Source organism: Rhinopithecus bieti, unplaced genomic scaffold, assembly GCF_001698545.2.
Source record: "Rhinopithecus bieti isolate Rb0 unplaced genomic scaffold, ASM169854v2 scaffold_22042, whole genome shotgun sequence".
Classification (NCBI taxonomy): domain Eukaryota; kingdom Metazoa; phylum Chordata; class Mammalia; order Primates; family Cercopithecidae; genus Rhinopithecus; species Rhinopithecus bieti.
Window position 1 is genome coordinate 713,823 of NW_016810459.1, and position 19,094 is coordinate 732,916.

The following is a 19,094-nucleotide window of genomic DNA, read 5'->3' on the forward strand; positions in this document are numbered from 1 at the left end:
TGTGGCATACACATCACACCTCAGAAGGATACTTTACAAAAAAGTTGAATTTAAGCCTGATCAAACCCTGCGATCTAACTACTGATTTGCAAAAATACAGGAGTCAGAATAGGATAAAAAACATCACAAGGATGCAATAAACACAATCCAGAATGTGGGAAACTCTATAGGACAAAGGACTGAGCTTTTTTTGTTTGTTTTTGTTTTTAACAAATAAATTTCAAGAAAAGAAAAAGTGGTGGGAGAACTACAGATTAGAAGAGACATATCAGGCCAGGCATGGTGGCTCATGCCTGTAATCCCAGCACTTTGGGAGGCTGAGGCAGGTGGATCACCTGAAGTCAGGAGTTTGAGACCAGCCTGGAAAACTTGGCAACACTCTCTCTCTACTGAAAATATGAAAATTAGCTGGGCATGATGGCATGTGCGTGTAATCCCAGCTACTCAGGAGGCTGAGGCAGGAGAATCGCTTGAACCTGGGAGACGAAGGTTGTAGTAGGCCAAGATCACATCACTGCACTCCAGCCTGGGTGACAGAGCGAGACTTCGTCTCAAAACAAAACAAAAAAAAGAGACACATCAGCCAAATGCAATGTGTGAGCCAGATCCAAACAAACCAACCAATTTTTATGATATTAAGGAATTAAAGGAGTTTAGGAGTGATAATGGTATTCATGTTAACAACAGTAATGGTGTGATAATGGTAGTTATGTTGAAAATTATCATTTTTAGAGATAGTATAATGTTATAGATGATTATTCACCCATACCCCACCTACTGGATTATCTTGAATATTAAATTATTAAATTTAATTCAAATATTCAAACATTAAATTAAATAGATATTCAAATATTAAATTATCCAAGATAATCCAGTAGGTGGGGTATGGGTGAAATAAGATTAACCTTGTGTTGATAGTTGTTGAAGTTGGGTGACAAGTACTAGGGGATATGTGTTTGAAAATTTCCAGGGCAAACCATTGAAAAATGTGAAGGAAGTGAGCAAACTGGATCTGTCTCTTCTAGCCCACTGACATGGGGGAGAGTAATAGCAATGTCGACTTTTTCATATGTTTCATGAGCCCTGAAAATTGACCTTTGGGAACTGAAACAGCAGTAGGACACCCTCCACTATCACCAATGATGGGGATCTCCAGGAAGGCCCACTCTGCTAACAGACTCAGCTGCCCTCTACAGGTCCCCCAGCCCAGTCCCACTCAATGGGAATCTCTTTCAAAGGTCAGTGAAAGCACAGAGCAGGCCCTTCTCCAGCCTGGCCTCACCACAGCCCTGTCGAGGAGGCCAAAGACTCTTCTCATTTGGTGATGAGAAGAATAACCCATCTCCTCACTCTCTCCCACAAAAGTTCCCTTGGGAATCACAGACAGAAAAAGGAAATCAGCAAGCCTTTCATCATCATCAACACTTAGACCAGAAATAATATAGTAATTTGCAGCTCATTTTCACGTACATGATCTTATTTATTTTACAAATAGCCCGAAAGAGGTTAGGAGGCTGGCCAAAGGTCACAACAAAAATGGTAGTAGCTAGGATGTATCCAGCCTTCTTACCACTGCTGTGCACAGCTCCTGTCCTGGGGCCTGTGCCCCCCATTAGCTTATCCTAATTTCCCCACCCTCTCAAGGATACTCAAACCGATTCCTCCTGTGGGAGCTTCCTGTGACTGTCTCTCTGCTGTATCAGAGCCCATGGCAAATGAAGGATGTGAAATATGAGATTCCATCAGGAAGTTGATAGGGAGGCTAACAGATGGTCAAATCTTGGTTCCTGACTGGTTCCCTTTGGTACCAATGTTTGCTACATTAAATACCACCTTCCAACTTGGTCTCCCTCCCTGACTCCACATAATTCTCCCTCCTCTTCCTTAAAACACGAGCTACCACCACTTCCCCATATCATTATCCCCACTTGGCCTTTCACTGAGTCGTCTAGGCCAGAGCTGGATGCAGCAGGTCAGCTGAGAGCAGAGAAGACTTTCTGGAAGCTAAAATCCTCAGGGAAGAGCTTTGGCATCCATTTGGCATAGGAGGCCCAGTGGAGGCCCCTTTCACCAGCTGCTGCAATCTGTATGCCAATGTGGCTACTGGCTTTCCCACCAGAGGCAAGCCTGCCCCAGACAGAATGACCTATACATTTGGGTTTTGTGGTAAGGAGAACCTCATGCCTGATACACGAAGAACAGGACATCCAGGTTGGCACTCTTCCCTTCCTCCAAGATCCCCAGAGACTTTCTCCATTTCCAAGAGGATATGTACAAGTCATATAATGTTGGAAGACTCAGGTAGGAGCTCTTCATCAGCAAAGCTAAGTTTTTTCCTCATTAAATATTAAAGCTTACAACTCCATTAATAGCTTCTCCAGCCCCCACAACAAAGCTGACAGCACAGTTATCAGCTCTGCTAGCAATGGCAGAAGGGCTAGATTGGCCCTCTTATGTTCTTCTATGTCCCTCACTTCTGAAAACGTACCTAATGCTGCAAAGGGAGAAGATGGGAAAAGGCCAATTTGTAAGGAACTCAGACTGCTAACTCAGCTAGGGACCCCTGCCCACTAGGGAGCCAGGAGCACGTCACTCTTCGTAAGAATCAAATCCTTCTCATCCTGTGGTCTGAGTTCAAACATCACTTTCTCATAGAAGCCTTACCTGACATCCACAATCTAATGTAAGAGAATAATTTATTATTCTCTCTTTTCCTACTGTATTTCTTGTCTTTTCTATCACTTGTCATAGTTGGTAATTGTGTTTGTGCATTTTGTTTAGTATGTCTCTCCTACTGGATTGCCAGCTTATGAAGGTAGGTACCATGTTTGCTTTATTCATCATTTTACCTCCTATGTTTGGCTCAGTGTCTTGCATATAGCAGATGCTCAAAAGATGTTATTTGAATAATGAATGAATGCCCCATCCCTGTATTCCCCTGAATTTCCCTTAATTCCCCAACATGTAGCTTCCACTCTACTAATTCTCACCTACTCATCCCCCTCTAGGTCTTTACTGTTCCCCTCCTTAGAATAATCTCCCAACCTCCTCTCCACTCTTAACTCATCTTTAAAGGAGCCAGCTGTATTCTTCTATAGTTCTGTTTCATAAGAGCAAGAATCTTCTTTACTAGTCTGTAAGTTCTAGAGGCAGAAGCTACCTGCCAAGGAGATCAAAGGGGAGTTTGGGTGACAAGACTCACAGCACATTAAAGTGGACACCCTAAACCAGAATATCATTTGTATAAAGTTATGTGCTAGAGGTTATAGAGGCTTTGGGATTGGTTAAGAGCTCACTAGAATATTCAGGGAAAGTTCCCTAAAGAATGGGAGTTTATATTGATCTCTGAAGAATGTGTAAGAGTGAAATGGGCAGAAGAGAATTGTTAAGAGGAGAGGAGGCCTCAAGGTGCCAATAGATGAAAGAAGGTGAAGGACATGGCTGGACTTACTAGAAAGAAAGTTGGCTTGAATGGTAGCAAGTACGGCCAGCTTTGAGGAGTAAAAGCCTAGTGTAGATGCCTCAAAAGCCAGTGGAGAAGTTCAAGCTTGATGTAGAACTTAATCGGGTTCCAAGTTGTGAAGGAGGGTCTAATAAAGGCCATGCCAACCTCCAGCTGGGTAATGGCTAAGCCTGTTTACCTTTTTGGGAGTCTGCTTGCAGATCTATAAAGTGGGAATAATTATTTTCCTAATCTACTTAATGAGATGGTTCAGGTGCTTTGGAAACATCTTTTCACTTACCTTAAAAAGAAATTAAAGATAGGCTGGGTGCAGTGGCTCATGCCTGTAATCCCAGCACTTTGGGAGTCTGAGGCGGGAAGATCACTTGAAGTCAGGAGTTTAAGACCAGTCTAGCCAACATTGTGAAACTGTCTCTACTAAAAATACAAAAATTAGCTGGGTATGGTGGTGTGCACCTGCAGTCCCAGCTGCTCGGAAGGCTGAGGTAGAAGAATTGCTTGAACCTGGGAGACAGAGGCTGCAGTGAGCCAAGATCGTGCCACTGCACTCCAGCCTGAGCAACAGAGCTGGGCAGACAGACTCTGTCTCAAAAAAAAAAAAAAAAAAAAAAGAGAGGGGGAATTAAAGATAGGGATAAGACATTGTACTCATAAACTTTACACAATGACAAGGTATTAGGGCCACAGGACAGGTAAATGGAGAGCTCATATCTCACTGAAGGAAAGAAAGGGATACATGAAGAAGATGGTGTTTTTGTGACAGGCCTTGATATATAGGAAAGATTAGCAAACACTGACAGAAAACTAGAAATGTGCTGCTTGTGCTAAGTTCCACGGTGGATTTTTGGACACGTTTATAGTACACACACATAACAGAGCCATGTTTACTGCTAGAATATTACTCCTAGCATCTTCTTTGGAAAGACTAGGGCATTTGCACAGAGCAATGTGTCTTCCTGGTGTCCTGGCCTCTGGCCCAGTTTAAGAACTGCTACCATAGAGAATGTGAGGTAAGAACACATTCACATTCCCACCATGGCTCTGGTTCTCCCTGTGAAGCTACAGATAACATGAAGTCTACCCTCTTTTTCTTTCCTAATCCCAGTCCTTTAGGTATTTGAAAATCTTAAAATGCTTCATCTGAGACTGCTTATTCATAGGCCAAATAGCTCAGTTCTTCCAACTATTCTCACATGACATGGTTTTGACTCCCTTCATTATTCTAGTCACCCAATCTCTTGAATGATGATATCAGTATAGAATGCAGGACTTCAGATGGTGCTGACCAGTACAGAACAGGGCAGAGTAGGATGATTACCTCCTAGGAACTGAACTCCATGCTTCTATTAATGTAGTCCAACAGCACATTAGCTTTGTTATATAGTGGACTTATATTAAGCTTTCTGTCCACTCAAGGTCCCTACCTTCTCCAATCACACAGCCTCCCTAGATTCCTATTGAAATTCCATCTTGCTGAACTCAGCCAGCTACCTTTCTGAGAATAAGAGTCACATTATACATATGTGGTGTAATTTCTAATAAATGTGGAACCATCATCTCACTATCCTCAGTGGACTCTTACCTGTATTGGCAGTAAGCCTAGCTCAAGATGTGATTCTAGGTTCTTGCCTTGATTTTACACTGCTGAGGGAAAGGGCTACTCTATTCCAGATATGTTCTGAGTTCAATATAACAATAGGGATGGCTATTAAATATGATCATGGAAGCTCAATTGACAATAATAGAAGTACAATATCAATATTATGGGTAGTGGCAGTCCCACAATAATCTGTGCTGTGCAGGTCACATGGAGAGCTCTGTGTTCAGTTTCAGGGGTGAGAAACGTAAAAGTATCCACTAGGGCAGCTAGGATGACTGGGGATTTGGAAGTCAGTGTCCCAGGAAATGGTAAGAAGAAAAAACAGGCCTGTTTAGCCTGGGTAAACAAAAGAGTGCTAAGGCTGTATAACCTATAAAAGGGCCTTTCCACACCAATAACTTCTGGCTTATGGGTCTCTTCTTGTAGCCTATTCCTTCTTGCTCCTTTGGTCAAGGGCTTATAATTTCATATTAAGTATGGTCAACCACTCATATGAAATTCATGAGATCTTTTCCTGAATCTGTTTCTTTTCCCCTCTTATCTGCTCAGCAGAGTCAAGGTTACTCCCTCTCACCTGGCCTATTTATTTCAAAAGGATTTTAAACTTTATATTAATTCAATACTTCAGAAACCAGTGCTGAAGATCAAGTAGAAAAAAACAGTTTTCTTCTTCTTCTTCTTCTTTTTTTTTTTTTTTTTTTAAAGTCAGGGTCTTGCTTTGTTGCCTAGGCTAGAGTGTAATGGTACAATCATAGCTCATTGCAGCCTCTAACTCCTGGGCTCAAGTCATCCTCCCACCCCAACCTCCCTAATGGCTAGGACTACAGGCATGCATCATCATGCCTGGCTACTTTTTAATTTTTTTAGAGACAGGGTCTCACTATGTTGCCCAGGCTGGTCTCGAATTCATGACCTTAAGCAATCCTCCTGCCTTGGCCTCTCTAAGAACTGGGATTACAGGCATGAGCTGCTGCACCTGGCCCCTTTATTCATTTCTTAAGGAGCCATATCATAAAACTTTAGCCCCTCAGTGAAACAGATTGCTTGGCTGGCTAACATCCCCAAGAGTTCGCCTTTCCTGTGTTCTTTGTCCAGGATAACTATGATGATTCAGGGCTGCTGGGATGGCAAGCAGAATACTAGAACTGTTGTTCCCCCTGCTGAAGACCATAGCAGACATGGAAAATCAACCAAACCATGTCAGTCTTTCATGTGGAACCAGGACTCTGCCTTAGCATCCATCTTAACACAATGCTCTAAGCAGCAACTACTGATCAAGGGGCATTGGCATGAAGGGTAATGCCTGTTTATCATCCATGCTTTATGTAGCCTGTGGAGTAGGAGGGTATAAAATAATTATGCAGGAATGTCTCTTGAGCTGTTGTGAACAGTGGGAACATTTACTGATACTGCAGAGGAAGTACTGAAACATCCCCTAATCTGGGAATCCACTATTCACCTTAAATCTCAATTGAGATGGGATTCTTCCTGATAAAAGATTTGGATTATCTTTATCTTCTCTACTGCTTGGCAGAACATGAAAGCACAGAGCACAGCCCAAGGTAAAAATGAGAAATAGAACTAGGCCATGGTGGGAGCTAAGCTATGAGGACACAAAGGCATAAGAATGATATAATGGACTTTGGGGACTCATGGAAGAAGGGTGGGCGAACAGTGAGGGATAAAAGACTACACGTTGGGTACATTGTACACTGCTAGGGTGACACATGCACCAAAATCCCAGAAATTACCAAAGAACTTATCCATGTAACCAAAAACCACCTGTTCCCCAAACACTATTAAAAAAACAAAACAAAACAAAACAAAACTAACTCAGCCATGGGATAGCCACACCGGTTTAAAAGTAAAGTACTAGTTGGATGCAGTGGCTTACACCTGTAATCTTAGCACTTTGGGAGGGCATGGCAGGTGGATCTCTTGAGCCCAGGAGTTTGAGACCAGCCTGGGCAACAGGGCAAAACCCCATCTGTACCAGAAAAATACAAAAATTAGCTGGGCATGGTGGTACACACCTGTAGTCCTAGTTACTTGGGAGGCGGAGGTGGGAGCTTGGGAAGGTCAAGGCTGTAGGAGACAGAGTGAGACTGTGTCTCAAAAAAAAAAAAAAAAAAAGTAAAGTACTAAATGGCTAACATATAGAATATATAAATTATATCTCAATAAAATCGTCCAAAAAAATAAGCATCAAACCAACATTTGGTAGAGGGACATAAGGGAAATAAAACTCCCTTAGAAATATCATGAGAAAAACAAGGCACTTGGTATTTGCCTGTGCACCTAACCAAAGTTCACCAAGAGCTTCCTACTGATAGCAGCAAGTTCAGACCCTGAAACAAATCAGCAACATCCCATTAAACACTAGCATAGGAAAAATGGTGTGGGTTATAAAAGACACTCAAAAGAACTAGGAAGGCCAGGCACGGTGGCTCATGCCTGTAATCCTAGCACTTTGGGAGGCAGAGGAGGGCGGATCACGAGGTCAGGAGATCAAGACCACAGTGAAACCCCATCTCTACTAAAAATACAAAAAATTAGCCAAGCATGGTGGCGGAGGCCTGTAGTCCCAGCTACTCGGGAGGCTGAGGCAGGAGAATGGTAGGAACCCGGGAGGCGGAGCTTGCAGTGAACTGAGATTGCGCCACTGCACTCCAGACTGGGTGACAGAGCGAGACTCCGTCTCAAAAAATAAATAAATAAATAAAGGAACTAGGAAGACTATAAATCTAGACTGGATCAGCACAGATACTAATTTCTAAGCTAAAGTTTTTCAAAGAGTATATTCCATGAAACACATTGGTTCTGTAAGATGTTAACAGATGTAACATGAAAAAAGGTTCTACAGTTAAATAAGCTTGGGTAACATTGAATTAAACAAAGTTGAAAAGGTTTCTTTACTGCAGGACATCTCAGAGCCTTTAAAATGTCAGTGGGTATTGTGATGGGATAGAGCATATAGTCTTTCCCAAAGAAATTTTTCTATGGGCCGGGCACGGTGGCTCAAGCCTGTAATCCCAGCACTTTGGGAGGCCGAGACAGGCGGATCACAAGGTCAGGAGATCGAGACCATCCTGGCTAACATGGTGAAACCCTGTCTCTACTAAAAAATACAAAAAATTAGCCGGGCGAGGTGGCGGCCGCCTGTAGTCCCAGCTACTCGGGAGGCTGAGGCAGGAGAATGGCGTAAAAAACCCAGGAGGCGGAGCTTGCAGTGAGATGAGATCCCGTCACTGCACTCCAGCCTGGGCGACAGAGCGAGACTCCGTCTCAAAAAAAAAAAAAAAAAGAAATTTTCTATGGAGCGTCTTTCCCCCATAAAGCATCCCAAAGTATCAATATTCCTAATAGAATACTATAAGAAATCCTAGTCTAAACCATGCATGGCGTGTGGCCAAGGGCTTCACCAATTCCTCCATAAGGATAAAATGGGAAATTAATATGGGAACTAGGTCAGGCATGGTGGCTCACACCTGTAATCCCAGCACTTTGGGAGGCCAAGGTGAAGAGATCACTTGAGCTCAGGAGTTTGCGACCAGTCTGGGCAATATGGCGAAACCCCTTCTCTACAAAAACTACAAAAAATTAGCTGGGCGTGGTGGTGCATGAATGTAGTCCCAGCTACTCAGGAGGCTGAGGCGGGAGGATTGCTGGAGCCTGGAAGGCAGAGGTTGCAGTGAGCCAAGATTAAGTCACTGCACTCCAGCCTTGGTGACAGAGACCCTGTATCAAAAAAAAAGTGGGGGAAACTATAATTTATAGCTCGTACATGATTATGTTTAACTACATAGTGAAATATATGTGGTTCTCACTCCACAGTTTGCATGTAGTTAATTCAATAAATCTTTTTTTTTTTTTTTTCTTGAGACAGACTCTTGCTCTGTCGCCCAGGCTAGAGTGCAGTGGTGCAATCTCGGCTCACTGCAACCTCCGCCTCCTGGGTTCAAGCAATTTTCTGCCTCAGCCTCCCAAGTAGCGGGATTACAGGTGCCCGCCACCATGCCTGGCTAATTTTTGTATTTTTAGTAGGGACAGGATTTTACCATCTTGGCCAGGCTGTTCTTGAACTCCTGACCTCGTGATCCACCTGCCTCGGCTTCCCAAAGTGCTGGAATTGCAGGCGTGAGCCACCACGCCCGGCCAATTCAATAAATCTTAAAATGCTCCTTCAGGTATTGTTCTCGATAGATGGAATGTACTCTGCTTATAACAGCCAAGAATCTGGTGGCCAAATCAGGCAAAACCAGGCAAGGAGCCACAATCACTGGTCTTATTTCTGCCTGGATGTGGCCTCTTGTCATATATTTAGACTTAGGGCTGGAATGGTCATTCAGAAAACACCATTCATAGCTGTATGTCCCCTCTTTCTTGCACGCACAGTCACATACCTCACCACCATCATAAAAACTTAAAATTGACCTTCAATAACCACAACCATCCGATCCTCAATTTGCTATCTCTGAATAACAATAATAACAACAAATACAAGTATAGATTTGCTTGAACTCTCTCCTGAGAACGTAAAGCCTAGGAGGAAACTCCTGCGGGCGTGTCTACCCTCTCTCCCAGACCAGACACTACAGGCCTCTTTCCTAGACAACTTCCCTACTCCAGAGTCCCTCCCTGCAACCAGAAGTTGATTTGACTGTCCCACAGTGAGGCCTGTGGGTCATGTGCCAATTTCTAAACTCCAGAGCAGACTCAAAGCCAGAGCTTGTTCTCCTTCCTACCCTCCTTCCCTCCCTCCCTCCCTTCTTTCCTTCCTCCTGCCCAGAAAGCCAGATTCCCACCAGAGCCTCCATAAGAAACAATGACTTGGGACCCTGCTGAGCCACACCTCTTGCTTCCTTCAACCAGCACCTCTGTTTATCTGCCTCAGCCCAATTCTCCCCTTCCCACATGCTCTGGAGCTCCCTGAACCAGTTCTCCCAGGTCTCTAGGAAGGCACAAAGCAACTAAGCCCAAGAAGCTACATTTCCCATGTTCCCTTTCCAGATACAAGGCTCCACCTGCCTTTTTCAGGAGGTGAGAGGGTCCCTGAGACTAATCAGGTTTGAGTGAAGAAGCCTGTTTTCCATTTCTGCTCACGCTGGGCTATATAGGCACTCAAGGGCAGCAGGCAGCTGGGGCTGGGAATGACTCAGCCTGAACCCCAGCTACCACAGAAGCACCTACCCACAGAGGCCACATTTGGGACCTCTGAGAAGCCAAGTCACCTCTGAGCCATCTCACCCCAGAATTCTGCTCCTTTGGTACACCTTGTCTGGAAGAAGCAACTTGGGCTCTGCTTCTACCCAATTGCAGATTTTCAGGCTGGTCTCAGAAAAGGGAAGTGCACATCCTTTTCCATTATGACTCTTGCAGTGATGTAGTAATACATATATCCATTCCAGAAGGAATCAGTGAAAGAGCCCAGCTCAATCAGTCAGAAAAAAAAAAAAAAACCATAGATTTGACTAGAATGATAGTAAAAGGCAAAGCCAGAAACTGCAACATAAAGCACTCAGGCAACAAAGGATTTTATTTTTTCTTCATCAAAGTGCTATTGGAAAGAAAATAACAACAACAAAACCCACTATGGCTCCTTGCTGCTACCACCAATTCTCTTGAATTCATCAAAGCAAGTTGCAGGGGAGAAGTATTCACTGGCAGATGAGCGTGTTTCTCAGCAGCCCTTTTGAGGCAGATGGGGACCAGTGCCGCTCTGACCTTTGGTTTTCTAGGACTTCTGGGTTCCTCATAACCCCAAAAATGTAGCTTCAGCAGTAGAGCAAAGGAAAACAGCAGCCTTCTCTGTTATAAGAAGTCCCTGAAACCAAACGGTACATGGGCTCCTGAGTTTCCTGAGGTGGTGATGGTCTCTTCCTCCATCCAGGTGTCCATGCCACAAACTCAAGAGTCATCCTTAACTCTCTACCTCTCCATTCCACCTCCCAACAGGTATCATATCCTGCCTATTCCACCTTATTAGTATTTGTGTATCTGTCCCACCATGTTTCTCTGCTTCTGCAGGCCTTTATCATCTCCTAGCAGAATTATTATACCCAGGTTTGTAGTCATTTTCCAACTTCCAATCTCATCTTCTCCAATCTCTCATCCACCACTGGAGTGATAACCTAAACTCAGATTTGATCATGTTATTCCCTTAATTATAACTCTCCATTCATTCCAAATGCGCTCTTTTGTTTCTTCTTCCATGCCCTTTCTTGGCTTAGCCTCATTTTGTCAGTCTGCCAAGCTTCTAGTACTCTTCCTAGGGCCAGTTCCTAGGGCCTCTGTGAAGCCTTCCCTGACCACTCAATGACAGCCTTTCCTTTCCTGCTTTCATTTGGTGCTCCTGGGCCTGGTTCTTCTCTTGCAGTGCTCACTATTCTGTAGTGCCTCAATCTGAGTTCTGGACTGTGCTGTGCATCTCACTGGAGCAACATTCTGTGTTATTGAGCCCAGAACAACATCTAGCAGAGAGTAGGTTCTTAGTTGGTGTTTGTTTGATGAGGAGATGAGTAGTAAGGAGCTGCAGGCTTGAACAAACCTGATCCTCAGTTTGTAATATAGGGCAGGAAAGAAGAGTGCCTCTGCCCAGGAGCTTGAGAAATACTGCTGGGTCATGAGCCACATGGACCCACTAGGAGAATCCACCCTTAAATTGAAAAGTCATCTGGCAAGGAGGCAACTTAAGGTGCCCAGAACATAGAATATATATAGGTCAATTTTCCACAGTGGCTACTTGCTATCTTTAAAATGTTCTCTCTGCCACTTTCAGGAGCTGCTGTGGCCTACCCACTGAATTAAATGTCCCGTCCTAACCATCCCCATCCATCCCTGAGTGTCAGGAAGCAGTAGGAGTCTGAAACTCCCTCCCAAGCTCATGTAATCAAAGAGTCAGAATCTCAGCATTCCTCACCCTCTCCCAAAGGAGGGTGTCACTCTTTCTCATGACACTCCATTGATCTCTACTCTTTTTGACATATATCTAAAAATCTTTCTATAGCCATCTGAGCCCATCCTTCTCTTGGCCACCCACTGGAGAGATCTTACTTGTCCCTGTATCCTTAAAGTACCTGATCTGAGTAGATGCTCGCGAACTAAACCAATGAGTTAACCAATAACCTAGTTTCAGTGAGGCTAGAGTAACATTTCTCTCAGCTGTGCAGAGACCCTGTCTGGTGCCATTTGCCATTCTTTAAGTCTCTTTAGTCCCTGAGAGCACAGGAGACAGGGTGTTGCCTGACACAATTAAGTGCTTAAAAGCTCCATTTGTTCTTCTTACAACAATTCTCTTCCTCTCCAATTGCAGCAGAAGAGAAGACATAGACTGTGTGGCTACACCAACAAGCTGAGCAGACAGACAATAGGGCCAGAGAGCAATATTCCTGTTGCTCATACAAACAATATACCAAACTCAATCCAACTGATCAACAGAGAGCCTTGAGCTGCTGGAACTTCTCTAGATCAGTGAGGTGTATGACTCAGACACAGAGCTGACACACAAAATGTGCCTATCCCTGGCAGTTTCTTTGGGAGAATCTGTGCTCAGAAACACTCAGGATTGTCTGAGAGACAGATACAGCAGGAATGGAGTCCAGTGGATAGGTCTGTAAGAGGAGCTCTCATTTCATAAGAAGATAGGAGGCTGAGTGCGGTGGCTCACGCCTATAATCCCAGCACTTTGGGAAGCCAGGTGGGCAGATCATGAGGTCGAGAGATCGATACCATCCTGGCCAACATGGTGAAACCCCGTCTCTACTAAAAATACAAAAATTAGCTGGGCGTGGTGGTATGCGCCTGTAGTCCCAGCTATTCGGGAGGCTGAGACAGGAGAATCACTTGAACCTTGGAGGCAGAGGTTGCAGTGAGCCGAGATCGCGCCACTGAACTCCAGCCTGGGCAACAGAGTGAGATTCCGTCTCAAAAGAAAAAAAAAAAAAAAGGAGACAGGAAGAGACCCTGGGGACCTCTCAGGGATAGACCTGGGCCTGGTTCAGCTGCTGAGTTGCAACAAGGCCAATTAAATAATTGGTGTGATGGGGAAAGGAGGGAAGCCACTCCTTTCAGGCAAACTCCTACCAGAGACAGGAGGCTCCATGCAGCTGTGACAACAGCAGCAGCAATAACAGGGCAGGGATCTCCTCCTCTTCCTCCCACTAGCTGAGATCTAATGCTTAAATTAGCACCTTGGAAACACCCAGATCTGCTGGCTGCCTTCTCTGCCAGTTCTGCCACGCCCCCAGGCCTTCTTTTCAAGCCTGAGTTTCTCTTTCAATTAAATAATTTCAAAAATAAAGATGTGCTCTCCCTAGAGTTTATCTTTCCAAGTAGGGAATGGCCGGCCTCTGGATTCTTCCCATCACTATGGGATGGGGAGAGTTATTTGATGATGGCGCCCATGTGACAAGCTTTTATCCATACAGCTTGGTCCAGAAAGGGACAATGATGACACCAGCATTGCCTGGCTCCCTTGGGGCTTAAGGAGTCAGCCCCTACTCTGTCCTCAGTGGAGGATCACACTAAGACAGTGAGCAAGAGAAACAAACTTTGATAAACTGTGAGCTCAAGAGCAGGGTCACATCTGTGTCTGTGTTGCTAACTACTCTATCCCTAATACTCAGTTTAATATTTGGGACAGAGCAGATGCTCAATAGTTATTTGGTAAATTAATTGCTGAATCAATGATATCAGGTCTCTGTGATATTCTTAGAAGGGAGAGTGAGGAGCTATTGTTTAAACTTTAAAGAGATAGTTTGTCTTCATCTCATACATAGAAAAACAATCTAGGAAGGAGGAGAGACTTCCTAGAGGTCTCAGTAAATGGCAAAAAATGAAATAGGTCATAGCTAAGTCTGAGGCTGGGCCCCTGGTTTTCACGGCCTATCCAAATACCCTTAAAGAGCCATTTTGCCCTCTTTTTTGCCCTTTACCTCTATGACATGCTATCTTGATTTTTTTTTTCTTTCTTTCTTTTTTTTTTTGAGACAGAGTCTTGCTCTGTTGCCTAGGCTGGAATGTAGTGGTATGAACATGGCTCACTGCAGCCTCAACCTCCTGGGCTCAAGCAATCCTCCGGCCTCGGCCTCCTGAGTAGCTGGTACTACAGGCATGCAGTACCATGCTGAGCTAATTTTTAAATATTTTTGCAGAAATGAGTCTCACTATGTTTCCCAGGCTGGGCTATCTTAATTCTTTATGCCGCAAAATGAAGACTCCTGAAGAAACATCACACAAGATTCTGCTGGTCAACAATACACAGGGGATTTAACGGTTTTTGAGGTGCCTCTGGAATACAACCTGGGGACAGAGGTCAGGAAGCGGGGCAATGTCTATGACCCTCAAATGAGGGATGACTATATTGCTATTTCCATAAGGCTCTCACTCAACCTCAATAAAGTATTCTCAGGCCGGGCATAGTGGCTCACTCTTGTAATCCCAGCATTTTGGGAGGCTGAGGCGGGCAGACCAATTGAGGTCAGGCATTCAAGACCAGCCTGGCCAACATGGTGAAACCCCATCTCTACTAAAAATACAAAAATTAGCCATGTGTGGTGGCAGGGGCCTATAATCCCAGCTATTTGGGAAGCTGAGGTAGGAGAATCGCTTGAATCCAGGAGGTGAAGGTTGCAGTGGGCCAAAATCATGCCACTGCACTCTAGCCTGGGTGACAGAGGGGGACCCTGTCTCAAAAAAATATATATATATTCTCTTGCAGACAAGGGTGACTTTAGCAGTTAAAAGGGTCTGAAGGCAGTCAGAGCTTTTCTAAGTGCCTCCTTGCCACAGATACTTCTCCAACTCCAGGTCCACACAGACCAGAAACAGCTCAAGAGTCCTCTACCCAGCCAAACCACTATTCAGAATTTCAGGCAATAACAGAAGCACCAAGGACAATTGAGAGAGCCTGCTGGCTCTATTTCTTCTCCCCTTTGCTTGAACAGCTATTTCCTCCCTTTTTGGAAACCCCAGCTGGGAGACAAGAAACAACTCATTGCTTCCTTTTCCTGACACATTTGAACCTCCTCTTCCTTCATCCACCCTCTATTTTGATTCTTGATTAGATGCTTAGAACTGGAAGGGCAATCTAGTTTGATAAGTCAGGTTAGCTAGAAAGAGAACTCAGAAAGGAAAATTCTCTTCAGCCAGCCCGAAGTCCTTCTTTAAGTTCATGGGATGGACTTCTCTCCAGGATTTTCTGGCTCCCAAATAATCCAATGATGGCATGAGTCTAGGAAAAAGTCCTGCAATACCTCTCTCTGGTTTAATATTGTATGCTTCTGTAAAACTTCTTTGTTTTGGCTTTTAGAACTGTCTAAGTAGTCATGAAAGGGGGAAAAAGCCTTTTGTCTCCTGCTAAGTGGCCACTAATAATTCTCTCTACCATCCCCCAAAAGGTGTGACAAAAAGGCGGTGATGGGTCCCTGCCAAGGTCCATCTTGGCTGCTGTAATGGGTGGGTTACTCGTCCAGGAAGCTATAAAGCACATCTGTCAGCCAGGGGGTTATAGGCCCAAGGGTAGACCTGTTTCTGGCCACCCTGCCTAACACAGAAGCAGAGCTTCAGAACTTGGAGAGCTCAGCTCTGCTCCAGCCAGCATAGCTCAGAGAAATGGGGCATCCACACTTTCGGGTTTGTAGCCCACCTTGCCTCCTTCCAATTCCAGCTCAGGCTCCAGAGGGATAAAGCGAACACAGCCTAGACATTCCTTGTCTTCTCCCTTCACTATACGAGCTGGCTAGGCCTCCACGTCTCCCACCCGGTTGCCTGACAGACATGCGAGGTCAGGTAGCCCTCGGGGCGGTGGCCAGCAAGCATGGTCTCCCTTAGGCCTACCCTCGGTGCACCCGAGTTGCCCTCCCCCTTCTATTCCCTCCGCGCCAGCAGCGATGACATCATTCCTCCCTGACTCCGGGACCGCGGACAGGCGGCAGGATCCGCGCCCAGCAAGGACTTCAGGCACGTAGGCCTAAGATGATGGGGGCTCTTCCCAACCAGTGGGCACAGGCAACTCCAGCGCGGCCCCACTTCCTCTCCCGTCGGTTCTCGAGCACTCTCATCTGCACCCCGATTCCCCATCTGGTCGCCGTGCACTCTCCTTCCCGGTTTAGATGCCCCCAGCCTGGACTGCCTGCGCTCCCCAACGGAGAATGGAATTCCCAGGTTCTGCACCAACCACCTTCCCCCACTGGGTCCCTCGCCCCGGCCCAGCTTTCCTATCCGTATATCTAGCGGACAGGCGGGCAGGCCCCTCCTCTTCTAAAAGCTGATTCCCAATCTCTCTTAGCCTGATTGCTCCCCCGCCCTAAGCATCACAGGCCTCTAGGATTAAACGCCTCCCCACCTCCCATCCCAGCCCCCTGGGCCTGCCGCCGGCGATGCCCCATGACAGTTCCTTCGCCACCCCCCGCTATGGGCCTCCACTAGCTGTGTGCACCTTTGTGCCACCTCCGTTCCATCCGACGGTGCTCTGTCTCCACCGACGGTGCCCTCCGCCCTTACAGGTCCCTTTGCTCTCATCCAGCATATTCTCCCACGGTTTTCTTGTCCTGCAAGTCCCCGTCCCCCGGCAATACGTTTTCAGGGATCTCTTTGCCCCATCCGATGGCGCCCCTCCGCACAATCCCCCCGGCCTGATTCCCTCCCTCCCCCTCAAGCGACGCCCCCTCCCGGCCTTGGCCTGCCAGCCGCCCGCCCCCTCACCAGCGGCTGCATCTCCGAGTGCGCGGTGGGCACCTGGAACCGGTCGATCTCCTCCATCATGGTGCCGGCGGGCTAGCGGGCCAGGGGCCGGGCGCGGCCAGGGACGCCGACAGGACCGCGCGGGGCGGCGGCCCCAGGAGCCCGGCGGGTGGTGCAGACTAGGCCTTCCCGGACCAGTCGGGCTGGCAGGGGCCGGGCGGATGCAGGGGTGGGCGGGGGCGAGAGGTTCGCAGACTGGCTGAAGCCGGCGTGACTCTGTGGGCTTGCCTAGCACTACCGCGGCTGTGGCCGGGCCGAGCCGCAGGTCTTGCCTCGCCTCCTACTCCGCCGCCGCCTCCTGTCAGCAGCTCAGCCACTGCGGTGACTCGGCAACTCCACTTCCGGGTCCGGGACACCGCCCGGGACTTGCATTATTCATGAGGAGGCGGTGTCTGGGGACCCCAGCCCCACCCACATGCGGGAGTTCCGAAGGCGCGCGACCGCCCGGCTGTGATTCCTGAGGGGGCGGGGCTTAGTGGAGACTGGCTCACTGTGCGCCCAACCCCGCTTCCTTCCCGGGCCGGCTGGGCGCGCCAGAGGCGCCTGCGCCTTGGCTGCAGGTCGGTTGCTGGGTAACCGCGTCAGGGAGTTGGATTCTGTCCTGCAAGGGCACGGGGACCCACAACGACGGCTGTCCCTAAAGAACACTTGCGACTGGTAGTTGAAGTGGAGAGTCCAGATTTCTTGTGTGTGGTCAAGGAGACGGACAAACTTTTTGTCTTCAGACGAGGGAGCGTTTTGTAGACTCTCCAGGGGTTGAGATGCTTCCTGCTTCTGCGAAGGCTCCCCATAAACAGTCTCGTAAGCAGGTAACGCACGCACACCTTCCTTCTGATGACCTCTGACCTTCATCGTCGCCAGTGACCACTAATCATACCTCTCCTACTGATCCTTGATCTTTTATCTTTTGACCCCTAACCTTCTCACCCCCGTGACCTCTGGCAAGTGCTCCCACTGACTTCTGACTCTGTCCTACTCTTTCCCACTAATCCTGGCCTCCTCTCCCATACTACCCCAACCCACTGTTTCTTACCTCTCTCCTTTTATCCACCATTCCCATCTCTTCACTTTACCCCACGGACTCATTCTGACCAGTCTATCCTCCTTAACTCCCCCATCCCCATTCCCACGAGTCCCTTCCTCCTTGTCCTCACATTCTTGTCCCAAAGGAATTTTTCTTGTTCTCTTTCTTTCTTTCTTTCTTTCTTTCTTTCTTTCTTTCTTTCTTTCTTTCCTTCTCTCTCTCTCTCTCTCTCTCTCTCTCTCTCTTTCTTCTTTTTTTTGAGACAGAGGCTCACCCTGTAGCCCAGGCTGGAGTGCAGTGGCGCCATCTCAGCTCTCTGTAACCTCTGCCTCCTGGGGGCAAGCGATTCTCCCACAAGCGATTCTCCCACTTCAGCCTCCCGAGTAGCTGGGACCAAAGGCATAGGCCACCACTTCCGGCTAAATTTTGTATTTTTGGTAGAGACAGGGTTTCCCCATGTTGTCCAGGCTCGTCTGGAACTCCTGAGCTCAAGCGATCCCGCTACCTTGACCTCCCGAAGTTCTGGGATTACACGTGAGCCACTGCGCCCGGCCTCAAAGGCATTACTGCGCCCAGCCTCAAAGGCATTCTTTATCCAACCCTTTGCTGTGTGCTTAGCTCCAGGCTAGGTGGCAACACAGGCCTTGCTGTTTGGGACCCCACAGAGGTTGCGCAAGAGAACTAAACAGAATATAGGATAGGCTATGTGCAGGAGTTTGTTTTATTTTCTGTGCTGGGAGATTTATGAGGAGAAAGAGGGCAGGCAAAGAGGAAGAGGAGAGAGGCCCTTTTCTCATCCCTGTCCCCACCCCTACACTGCACAACCCAGACACTCGCCCCCAACTATTTCTAGAGCCTCATGTGTCTCTCTTCCCTGCGAGCCCCTGGTCCACTCCTGTGATTCATTCAGCTATGTGAACATTATGCTCTGATTACCACCTGGACAGATGTCATCCCTTCGCACAGGAAACCCGAGTCATACCCCCGTTAACCCACTGAGCACCGAGTTCTGCCTTCTGCCTCAGCATCACCACGGAAGGCTACGCAGTCCCAGTTTCCCAAGGAGTCTTCTGTGATGAAGCAACTTAGTCCTTCAGGAACTTTTTCCAAACCCTTTATGAATTACCACTCTGGCTAATGTGTAGTTTCTAGCTCTGGAAAGCAGGACTTCTATTTATTTATTCCAGATTTACCTCACTCAAGTCTAGGTATATTGAGGTTTAGAGAGCCAATCTGTGTCCATGCTACTTACGACTTTGCATATT

The 19,094-nt window shown here is 46.9% G+C and overlaps 2 protein-coding genes across 8 annotated transcripts in view; one reads left to right on the forward strand and one right to left on the reverse strand.

Annotated features, from left to right (window-relative positions):
* FAM219A (family with sequence similarity 219 member A) overlaps positions 1-17,235 on the reverse strand; it is a 59,309-nt gene extending 42,074 nt beyond the window's left edge. The window contains exon 1 of one of the 7 annotated variants that reach the window (XM_017892083.1): positions 16,767-17,235. In XM_017892083.1, the coding sequence (XP_017747572.1) occupies positions 16,767-16,826 (60 nt within the window). In that variant the 5' untranslated portion in view covers positions 16,827-17,235. The remainder of the gene's footprint in view (positions 1-16,766) is intronic. The other 6 variants (XM_017892082.1, XM_017892084.1, XM_017892086.1 and 3 more) reach the window with 6 other exon arrangements.
* Positions 17,236-17,319: 84 nt separating this feature from the next.
* Positions 17,320-19,094, forward strand: part of DNAI1 (dynein axonemal intermediate chain 1) — a 64,409-nt gene continuing 62,634 nt past the window's right edge. Inside the window, exon 1 of the mRNA XM_017892074.1 lies at positions 17,320-17,614. Within this exon, the coding sequence (XP_017747563.1) occupies positions 17,567-17,614 (48 nt within the window). The 5' untranslated portion in view covers positions 17,320-17,566. The remainder of the gene's footprint in view (positions 17,615-19,094) is intronic.